The sequence below is a fragment of the Sorex araneus genome, chromosome 2 (assembly GCF_027595985.1).
Source record: "Sorex araneus isolate mSorAra2 chromosome 2, mSorAra2.pri, whole genome shotgun sequence".
NCBI lineage: Eukaryota > Metazoa > Chordata > Mammalia > Eulipotyphla > Soricidae > Sorex > Sorex araneus.
The window spans coordinates 107,669,768-107,681,664 of NC_073303.1; the positions used below are offsets into that span (position 1 = coordinate 107,669,768).

An 11,897-nucleotide genomic window follows, 5' to 3' on the forward strand; every position below is an offset into this window, starting at 1 on the left:
TTTTTAAAATACATTAAAAATATATTTTTTAATTGTACAATTACTGGTCTATTACCCAAATGTGTTATAATCCTAGGATACCAGTAAATTGCTTTGATTTTGTTCCCAACTATATCTCCAAAATAGCAAGTGCTGGATTAAATATTTATTGAATCAATGAGCAGGAGACATGCTTTGAACAATGTCATGGACATTTGTGAGACTAGACTACAACAATTTGCTACTGCTTTAAAAGTATTGAGAGACTCACAAATGAATCTAGGAAGAGAGCAGCAGTGATGCCTCCCCACCCTGCACCAGGCTGATATCAAGAGGCACCTTGGAGGGGTGCAGGTGTGTCCCTCCACTTATCCCAAAAGAACCCCAGTAGCCACAAACCTCCAGAACCCAATCTTTGCCATGCTCAGGCAAACCCTCACAGGCTTGCCCTGAGCCCCCCACACATGAGACTGAATCCACTGAAAAACCCAGGTATGCGGGACTTGTGATTGAAATCTCCAGGCTTATAGAGTCAGGAATGGCCCCCCTGACTCATGTCTCTCACTTCTGCTTTCCTGGCAGTCATGCCTCTGGGTGCTGTTTAAGCACATTAACGGCCATGATCCAGACGCACAAATGAATCTCAGGAGAGAGCAGCACATTGCAGAGATGCCTCTGGACCCCCAAATTACCATCCAATTTCAAAAAATTTAACCCTAGTTCTAGCACCCTATGGAAAACTTTTAGAATTCCAGGATCATATAATTTTCATACAATTATGCCACTGATATACAAAGAGTAGCATACTACGTTTGAGGGTTGTACGATATTTGTACATATATATATATATATTTATATATTAGCACACAAGACTCAAACTCTAACAACATGTTTGGTAATGATCTCTTGAATTAGAGATCATTCATCTTGGGGCTCACTGGCTCCAAGATGAAATACAACAATTTTCACATACTTTCCTCTAAGGAAACCTTTTGAATCATTTTTTTTTCTTTATTGAAAAATTGTCATAAAGTTGTTCACAGTAATGGATTACATTCAATGTTTCAACACCAGTCCCACTACCATCACAACTTCCCACCACCACTATTTGGAATTTCCCACCACCAGTCAAATCTGTCAAATATGCAGATGCTAGATAATTTATTTGTATCACCCACTAAGAATAACATAGGATGTCATGCGACTGCTCTTGTGGCCACACACTCCTAGAAATCTAAAATTTTAGATAATTAGGGTCTGGAGAAATCTCTGCAGAGAGCTGCTCAGTTCCAAGATTCTTTCGTGTTTCTCTTTTGAATCATTCTTAGTCAATTATTCATAACAAGCAATACAAAACAAATTAGTTAGCATCTGCCTTTGGGGCAGGCTTGGGTGGTGGTGGGAAAACTCGCGAAATAACAGTGGGGGGAAAGTGTAATGGTCATAGGATTAGTGTTGAAATATTGAATGTAGGGGCTGGAGCGATAGCAGCACAGCGGGCAGATCGTTTGCCTTGCATGTGACCGACTGGGGTTCGATTCCCAGCATTCCATATGGTCCCCCAAGCACCACCAGGAGTAATTCCTGAGTACAGAACCAGGAGTAACCCTTGTGTATCATTGGGCATGACCCAAAAAGCAAAAAAAAAAAAAAGAAGAAGAAGAAATATTCAATGTAATCAATCACTGTGAAGAACTCTCTGAAAATAATTTTTTTTTTAATTTTTAAGAATAGGGGCTGGAACAATAGTACAGTGGGTAGGGTGTTTACCTTGCACGCAGCCAACCTGGGTTAGATTCCCAGCATCCCATATGGTCATCTGAGCACTGCCAGGGGTGATTCCTGAGTGCAGAGCCAGGAGTAACCCCTGTGCAATGCCAGGTGTGACCCAAAAAGGAAAAAAATTAAAGTATTAAAAGAGATGGTGGCATTAATGCAGAGTTCTGCCTTTTGGTTTTACAGTTCTTTGAACCATTTTATGGATCATTCCTTCTATTTCAGCAGATTAAAATTTATCAATGATCTTTGAGTTATTTTGTTTTTGTAGGTTTATAGCTTTTAAAAGGTACTAAGATTTATTGCATGCTTTTCATATATCTGAAATATGGCTTATTTTCCATCAAATATTTACATTTAATAATGATGTTAGAATTATAATTATCTACATTTTATACACATATAACTTTTGTGATTCATGATTCGTGACATTTTATAGATTATGAGAGTAAGTTAACTTGACCAAAGTCACAACTATTGGAAATAACAACATGAAAAGAGCAAAACTGAGAAGATAAATGATGTCAAGCAGCCATTGCCACAAAGTGTACTGCTAACTCCCAGAACCAATTCTTTCATTAATTCATTATATATTGGTTACATGGCAATAAATAGCCTTAATAAAGAGACCAAGTAACTTTTTTGGTTTACTTTTGTTTTGAGGTCACATCCGGTGATGCTCAGGACTTACTCCTGACTCTGCGTTCAGGGATTATTTCTGATGGGGCTTGGGGAACCACATGGGACTCCAGGGTTTGAACAAAGCAAGCACCTCATTGGCTGGACTGTCTCTTGTCCCAGTATCTAATGACTCAAGGACACGAGTTAAAAAGTACAGAGAAAGAAAATCAATATAATTATTTGAAGTGTTATACCTCTAAATTTTCTTCCAGTAAATGTAAGACTATTTAACTTCGTTAGTGCCTAAAAGTGCCAGTCTTAGGAATAGGTACAGACATATAACTTTTGAGACCTCTTCTTATTTTCTTTTTAAACAACTACTAATAGGAGGAAGGAGAGAAAAGGTTGGACAGACTTTTTGAAATTATTATTATAAAGAAATCAGCATTCTGAGTAATGACTTGGGAAAAGATGTTTTTCTCCAAATGAAAGTGTCTTGTTTCACTTAATGATATAATCAGATTCTATCTGAAGGGCATGAAACTTTCTTAGTTGGGATCTCCCGGTATTGGTTGGCTGTCGGTTTCATTACGCTGGTCTTTCTTGAAAGAGCAAGAGCAGCAGAAAGTAACAAAGAGTGGCTATGAGAGAAAAGTTCTGTATTATTTAATTTCTCCTCCTTCTTCTTCTCCTTCTCCTTCTCCTTCTTTTTCTCCTCCTCCTCCTCCTTCTTCTCCTCCTCCTCCTCCTCCTCCTCCTCCTTCTTCTTCTTCCTCCTTCTCCCCCTCCACATTCTCCTCCTCCTACTACTATTCTTTTTCTTGCTTTTTGGCTCACACCTTTTTTGGCTCAAGGGTTATTCCTGGATCTGCACTCAGGAAATACTCCTGGCAGTGCTTGGAGGACCATATGGGATGCCGAGGATCAAATCCACATTAGCCGTTTACAAGACAAAAGCCCTACCAGCTGTGCTATCACTCCAACCCCCATTACTGAATTTCTATGTATGCTTCCTAAGTGGAATCTTAGAGACAATATACCTGTAGAAATGTTTACTCCCCCCCGTCCCTGTGATGGGCAAGACCCCAAGTCTCCTGTATTGTCTTATGTTTCAAAACACCATGAATAGGGCCATATATTTTTGGTTAATCATTATTGGTAAGAGAAGATCACGTTTTCTCTATCATATTTCCAAACAATATTGATAAGTATAAACATTTCATGAAAACAACATGAACCCTTACAGTTAGCCAAAATTATATTTTTTAATGTCAGTATAATTTTCCTTCTATTTAAAGCCTAGTTATAATAATGATAATCTGAGATAAAAGCAGGGAAACAATATGATTTTTGGTTTCTGGATCACAACTGAGAGTATACAGGGGTCACTCCCAGTCTAGACCTTGACTCCTGGTGGCATTTAAAGAACTAGGTAGGTCTGGGGTCCCATGGATGGGAAGCACCCAAACACTTTAAGATATTTCCCCAGCCCCGGCAACAAGGATTTTTGGAATAGTTATTGATTTTTATGAGCATGGAGATAAAAAGAAAAAAATATTAAATAATTATGTGCTAAGTGTTTTCATCTGTACTGCTGCATTTGATATTTAATTGACTCAATGCTCTAAAACAATTGTTAGATCTTTTGCAGGGTTAAAAACATCATCTATTTGCCCAGAGTTGCCCAGCTAAAATAGAACTTGAGCTAGCATTTTCATTACAGCCACACAGATGTTAAAGCCAATATTTTCCCAGTGTATCTGATCTAGCATTTGGATTTGGACAGAAATTGCTGGCACCAGCTAAAGAACGCTAAAGTTCAGTTCTAGCATTTACATAAAATAGTAATAATAAGAGTAGAAGACATACATTTCCCTTCCCTTAAAAAAATACTTTTTCTTACAACTAGCTCTTAAGAGATTTCAACCTAACCCTGTATTTCCAACTTAGAACTTTCACATTTATTAATGCTCTTTGCATTACTGTGTTCTAACTGAATAACTGAATTCCTCACATGTTGTTTCTTGTCCAGAAACAGGATCGCTGGCTTCTTCTCCAAACATAGCATAAACTGTGACTGTATATTCTGTATTGGGCAATAACCCACTCAATTCAACGTTTGTGTGGGTCTCTCCAATTTTCACCTGAAAAGAACACACATAATCAGTTTGCCATGGACATAATAGTAAGTGATGATCAGATTAGAAGTGCGTAAAGGTAAGATGGTGCAGTAAGACTTCATCTCCTCACTCTAACCAAACAGGGTTTCAGTCAGACTTTCTGCCTCGTGTCATTGCATATTGGGAACAGATGCTATACAAACATAAAACTGAACATACTCATGCATGCTGTTTGAGGATAATTCTTTACATATGGACAAGTGGCAAAGGCTGCCAGAATCATAGCCTCCAATATTTGGTCCCAGAAGCGTGCGGGTGTAATTGAATCAGAAATGTTCTTTAGAAAGAGTGGGAGCTCTAGGTCAACATGCTGGGGGAAGGCGAGTAGGTATCTTCCACCACTTGGCTAATTCTAACCAGCTGTCTGACTGGAGGCTCTATTTTTGCTTCAAACCCAAAAGACCTGAACCTATTAATAAAGGCCCTTTCAACAAAGACCCTTTCCACTGGGATTGCAAGTCCCTTACAGGAGTCAGAAAAAGAAGATGCTACCTTGATGTCCAATTTGAACATTTTGTCTTCTGATTCTACAATGACACCTCTGATTCTCGGAGTCAGTCACATTAACCAATATTCTCAGTCGTATGACAACTGAGGTTCAACCATGAAGCCAGATGGGTATGGTTTGGTTTGCAAGAAAAAGAATTCTCTGGGGCTAGAGTGACAGCACAGCAGGTAGGGTACTTGTCTTGCATGCAGCTCACCTGAGTTCAATCCCCAGCACCCCACCCCGTATGGTCCCCGCTGAGCATAGCCAGCTAAGGCCCCCAAAACTATACAATAATTTTTTTAAAAAAAAATCTCTAGAGACCATCTCCAGTCATACACTTTCCAGTGTCATTGTCAAAATTTTTAACTTTAAAATATCTCAGCATTTGAAAGTACAAAAATATACAATGCGCCCTGCTGTTCCCTCTACTCAAATTTAATATAAATAAACATTTTGTCACATTGGCTTTGCATCTAATTTACTTATTTTGGTTTTGGAGTCACACCTGACATTACTCAAGGCATACTTTTGGCTCTGAGCTTAGAAATCACTTCTGGTGCTGCTCAGGAGACCATCTGGGGTGCCCAGAATTGACCCCAGGTCAATTGTGTGCAAGACAAACTCACCCACCTTACTATCTCTCTGGTCCTTGGATCTTATTTTTAAATGACTATTTTAATCATATAAAATGGAAATTCCCCCTCATTCTTTTTGTTTACCATGTCTGTCCTTATATTAATGTGCAGCTCTAAAAAAACCTAATACATACTTATGATATATCTATAAATAGTATATGGCTCAATGAGTTTAATAAAACTCTAAAATTGGGTCATAGCAGCACACCCTTCTTTTACAATATTTTCTCTGTGCATGTTGTACTTCAGGTTGACATTGTTCAGTTTTTTTTTGCTTTTCTTTGCACAAATATATTTCTATTTTTCATTCTTCTAACGATGAAGGGGTCAGTTGTTTTTAACATTTTTGCTTGGACCAAGCAGTTAAATTGAAAAATCCTTACTGGATATTTCCCTATGATATATACCTTTAAAAATGCACATATCTCCAATCTGATGAAAGGTCAAATTATTCTCCAAGGCAGCTGTACTGGCTTATCTGCCAATTAGCATACCAGTTTATGTGAGTGATTCTGTTTCCACACATGCTCACTAATATGTGATAGTGTCAGACTTTAAAAATTACCAATCTGTTGGGTATGAACTTTTTTTCTTCGTTTGTCTTTGTCCTGGAGATGCTGAAAAACTCTCTAATACTTTTAACAATTTAGTTCAGTCTTAAATCCAAATGGGCAACAGACACAGAATGATCTCACTATATGTGGCATATAAATAAACATAGTAGGGGAATAACAAAAGCCCAAAGGCAATAAAAATGAAGAGCTGAAGAACTGGTCCTTACTAAGTAAGTAAATTGTCACTGTAGGGGAAGGTCAGGAAATGGACCACTATGACAGTGACAGAGTGAAGTGTTCACCCTGGATCAGAACTAGACACTCAAAGGAGGAAGACTGACATGCATGATACCCTGTCAGTAAATCAGTAACATTTTTATAAACCACAGTGCCTAAAACAGTGGGGGCGGGGGAAGAAAAAAGAATATAGTACCTGCCATAGAGGTGACTGGGGTGGGGGTGGGGTGGGGAATGAAACGGGATGTTGGTGAGAGGAGTGGACACTGCTAAAGGGGTGGGTGTTGGAACACTGTAAGCCCCAAACCCAATCGTGAATAATGAATAATGTTGTAACTTTGTAACTTATGGCAACTCAATGAAAAAATATATTTTAAAACCTTCAAATGGGCAAAAACTGCATATGGCTTTGACCCTAAGTATCTATCTCCAGAGGAAGGTTAGAAAATTGATCTCTGAATTGCAATTGGCAGGAGAAGGGGTTATTGGCCATACCCAGCAGTGTTCAGGGCTTACTCCTAGCTCTGTGCTCAAGGACCACTGCTGCCAGGACTTGGAGGACCACATGGAATGCCAGGGGTTCAGCCCAGGTGGGCCCTGTGCAAGGTAAGCACTTAACAGCTATACTATCTCTCTGATCCCTGAACTACATTTTTTTATACTCTTCTCTTGCCTGGTCAAGCCACTTCTGAGTATAACAGATGTGTCCTCCTTAGTCCTTGAATGTCTTTATTGCAGTTATTGCTCCATATAAATAAATAATGAAGACTAAAAGAAATAATATGAAAGTGAAAAATTTCATCATTAAGGATGAAGTCAGTTCAAATAAAATCTCTGACCCAAAAGGAAAGCAAGAGAGAAGGGGAGAGCATGAGAGAGGAGAGAGAGAGAGAGAGAGAGAGAGAGAGAAGAAAAATAAAAGTGCCTACCATAGTGTCAGGTGGTGGAACAGGGGTGAGGGGTGGGGGAGGGAAACTGGTTCCATTGGTGGTAGGAAAAGTACACTGGTGAAGGGACAGACGAGTGTTGGAACATTATTTGACTGAAATCCAGTCATGAGCAACTTTGTAAATGTGTATATCATTGTGATTCATTTTTTTAAATAAGTGAAAAAAAAAACTAAAACAAAAAAAAGCAAACAAAAATAATTTAAAAAAAACACAAAAAATAAAATCTCTGAAAAACACTACCACTCATTTTAGGAAAATTATTTTTTCTAAATCAGTACATATATATAGGGGGAAATAGTCATTTACATGCTGCATGAAGAAATATATGTAAATAAAGTTTTCTGGACTTATTTGATAATATCTAGGATAAGCCTTAATCATTTTCATATGCTATGTAAAAGAAACTTCATTTCTAGGAATTTAACCTTAGGACATTCTTAAACAACTCTGAAAAGTTAAATGATTAGAATGGTAGGGGCTGAAGCAATTATACAATGGGTAGGGCACTTGCTTTGCATACCAGCTGACCTGGGTTTGACCCCTGAACCCCCAGGAATAAGCCCTGAGCACAGCTGGATGTGACCCCAAAACAAAAAGAGTGTTCACAAAACACTTATATAGAAAGCTATATAAGCCATTAAAGACATGATTTTAACTAAACATGGTTTTAACAAACCAACAAAGCTGTTGGGAATGACTATAAAATATTATTTAATGGTATGAAAAATATTCATAATAAACAAAATAAAACAAACACTATAAAATTCTGACCCATTGGGTTAAAACATATGATCCCCCAGAACAATGCCTGGACACCTGAATTAATCCCTAAGCACAAAGTCATGATTAAACCCTGAACATCATTGGGTGAGGCCAACACACACACACACACACACACACACACACACACACACACCATGTGGAGGGCCTGGAGAGACAGCTCAAGGCACTGACCACATGCTCTGATTTGATCCTCAGCACCACAAAATTTTCCCAAGTGCAATGTCAGAGCAGCCCGCAAGCACAAAACCAGGAGTAGCCCACAAACACCACCAAGTGTGGCACCCTCCACGCCCCCCTCCCCGCCACCCCCCCCCCGGCAAATAAAGCAGCGAACAAAGAAAAAGGTCACTTACAATTCTCCTAGCAAGTAGAGTCACTGTAAAATGTTATATTTTTAACAATAATTCTCTGGGCAGGAGAATTACTAGTGATTTTTTTTCTTTTGCTAATGTAAACTGTCAGCATTTCATACATTCATTTAGATAGTAAAAAAAAAAATGTCTATCATGAGGAAGTCACGGATGTTAGGACAGTCATGAGTTACCTCCTTTTCATCTCCCGCCAGGTCCTCTGTGAGAGGCGCGTAGAGGATAAGGTAGCCGGACGCCCCTGCCACGGCCTCCCAGCGGGCCTTCAGACTGTTCTCAGTGACATCATACAGCTGGAGGTTGGAAGCCATGGGTAAAGCAACTGCAGGAGGAGACATTTTTTAAAGTTCAGTCATGGACCCGTGTGCTCGCTTATTTCAAAATAGCTATAGTGTCATAATTTTTTTTTTTTGCTTTTTAGATCACACCTGGCTATGCACAGGGGTCACTTCTGGTTCTGCACTCAGGAATTACCCCTGGCGGTGCTCAGGGGACCGTATGGGATGCTGGGAATCGAACAAGGGTCGGCCGCATGCAAGGCAAAAGCCCTACCCACTGTACTATTGTTCCAGCCCTAGCTTCATAATTTTAAAATAAACATAACTTGTTGTTCATTCATTTTGCTCGTAATGTTGTGCATACACTCAGAGAAGCATCTTCTTAGAGGCAAATGCAGCAAAATATAAAGCAGGAATGTATCTTTTAGTTTCTTACAGTCCACCATTGCGGTGACACATTTCTCTGGGATCCAGTAGAGAGAAGGGTGGTCATCCTGACTGTTTTCTACCTATCGCTAAGCACAGTGTCTAACATGAAGCATCATTAAAACGGTTGTTGAATAATGAGTAGTTCTTGATACTCTTTTTGAGTTAATGTATATTGTTCATTGTAGTAGTTACCATGATAGCCAAGATATCATGAATGTCCAATGATGGGTAAAAGGATAAAGAACATGTGGTAGATTGACAGAATAAAATATCATGCATAAATGTAATCAAATATTGTGAACTACCTTATAAAATAAAAAAAATTTAAAAAGAAAATTACCTGTGCGGCCAATAAAGATGTGACAGATGTGGGGGAGGGGGGAAAGAAATACTATGCAGCCATAAGAGAAGAAAGACTCATGGGGTTTGCTGCAACTTCCATAATACTAGTTGGCATAATGGTCATCATAGTCAAATGAAATAAGTCAGAATGAGAAGAAACCAATACCAGGTGATCTTGCTCATTCATACAGAAAGCAAGAAAATTGACAGTATTAAATAATGACAACCTTTGGCCTTGGATTACAAAATTACAGACACTGAGCAAAAAAGGGAAAGAGCCTGTGGTGCCTGAGGAGAGAGACTGGAAGTGGCTAGGGAGAGAGATAGTTGGTCTTGGGCCCTTGGGTGATGGTGAGTTTTGATAACTGTACATCAAAACTATAAGCATTAACATTATCGTAAACACGTGACCTGGTCTATAATAAATTAAATTTTAAAAATTGGTTGCTGAATATCTTCTCTTTAGTTTTGTTGGGGCCACAGTCCTGGTTTTGTTCTCAGGGAACATTCTGGTGGACTCAGGGGACCATCGGAGGTGCAGGAGATTGAACCCAGGTTGCACACAAAGTGCCCTAACCACCGTACTATGGCTCTGGACCCATCTGGACAAAATATATGAATGAATCAGCGCTCATCATCACATCTAATCAGAATCTTTGTGAGACATGACTAAGTCAATAGCCATGGGATCTAAAAAAATAAAATAGTAGACAGGAAATAAGATTTGCCATCTTTGAAAACTAGGAAGAGATTAAGGACAAATTGCAAATTCTGCGTTTAAACAATGGTAGATGAAAACCTTGAAATGTTATCTGCAAAGCTAATCCAAGGCTTGCACAATCTGGCCTTGTCTGCTGTTCTAACCACAGTGTCAGACTTGGTAGCTCTCTGACACATGTGGCTCCCTGACACACTTCTTTTGGAGTGCCTGTGGGACTTCATTCATTGCATTAATTTGTGTATTTGGTTTATATTACCAGTCTTACAAGACTAAGCTTTTTTAAGGGAAGATATTATCTCTAGGTATTGCTGTAAAGAGAGGGCAATACCTGCCTGGAACAAATGCCTGGGTGTATTAGATAATGAGTATCCCAATGACTGGCACCTTGTTCGCTGGAGAACTGTGTCTCCCCAACGTGCCCAGACAGTTTGCGCACGAGGTCCAGGCAAGACATGGGGCGAAGGATGACAGGTACATGGAGAAACCACTCTGGGAGACAGCTGCTAGCCATTCACTTTATTGCCAAATACACACATATTTTATAGAGGGTCTCAGCTTAAGAGGATGGTCCCATCACATAAGGTTTAGCACTACTGACCTATCACCTTCCAAACTCCCAACTCTGTTTTGCACTGGCCCAATCCCAACTAGGGCTAGCTGCTGTGGTTAGGAATGACTCGCTAAGTGTAGGTGACAAGTCTTGCAGCGGGGGAGGGGGGGCAGGGTGAGACTCAAAGAATTAGTGATTGTCAAATGTGCCCAGACACTCCCTACTGGGTCACTATGCAGGGACAGATCTTATCTGCTCTGGCACCTATTGCCATGCTCCCCAACTGTTATTGCTGTTGTTTATGTCACTATTGTTCTAGCAGGGAGAGAATGTCACAATCAAGTTTTAAGTGTTTATAATATCATTAAAAAATTAATGTTTGAAATAATCAAGTGAGTAGGTGATGAAGATTTTTTTAGCTCTACCCAAGTTTCTTTGAGTGTGTGTCTGTATGCATGATCGTGCTTAGTAAAGAATTATTAGTATTTGGGAGTCTTTTTTGGATCAAACTATATGAATAATGTAGATACTTTAATTATAATTGATATCTATATTAATCACTGTCACTGTCACCCCATTGCTCATCGATTTGCTCGAGCGGGCACCAGTAACATCTCCATTGTGAGACTTGTCGTTACTATTTTTGGCATATCGAATACACCATGAGTAGTTTGCCAGGCTCTGCCGTGCAGGTGAGAAACTCTTGGTAGCTTTCCGGGCTCTTGGAGAGGGGCGGAGGAATTAAACCCGGGTCGGCCGCGTGCAAGGCAAACGCCTTACCCATTGGGCTATCACTCCAGCCATCTATAGTAATCACTGTCACTGTCACTGTCATCCTGTTGATCATCGATTTGTTTGAGTGGGCACCAGTAACATCTCTCATTGAGAGACTTATTGTTACTGTTTTTGGCATATCAAATACACATGGGTAGCTTGCCAAGATCTGCCGTGTGGGCTCCATACTCTCAGTAGCTTGCTGGGCTCTCTGAGAGGGGCGGAAAAAT

The 11,897-nt window shown here is 39.6% G+C and overlaps 1 protein-coding gene across 5 annotated transcripts in view; it reads right to left on the reverse strand.

Annotated features, from left to right (window-relative positions):
* COL14A1 (collagen type XIV alpha 1 chain) overlaps nt 1–11,897 on the reverse strand; it is a 208,933-nt gene that overhangs the window by 147,959 nt on the left and 49,077 nt on the right. For all 5 annotated transcript variants that reach the window (XM_055127235.1, XM_055127233.1, XM_055127232.1 and 2 more), the window contains 2 exons: nt 8,750–8,895; nt 4,391–4,520 (listed from right to left, as the gene is read on the reverse strand). In XM_055127235.1, the coding sequence (XP_054983210.1) occupies nt 4,391–4,520; nt 8,750–8,895 (276 nt within the window). The remainder of the gene's footprint in view (nt 1–4,390; nt 4,521–8,749; nt 8,896–11,897) is intronic.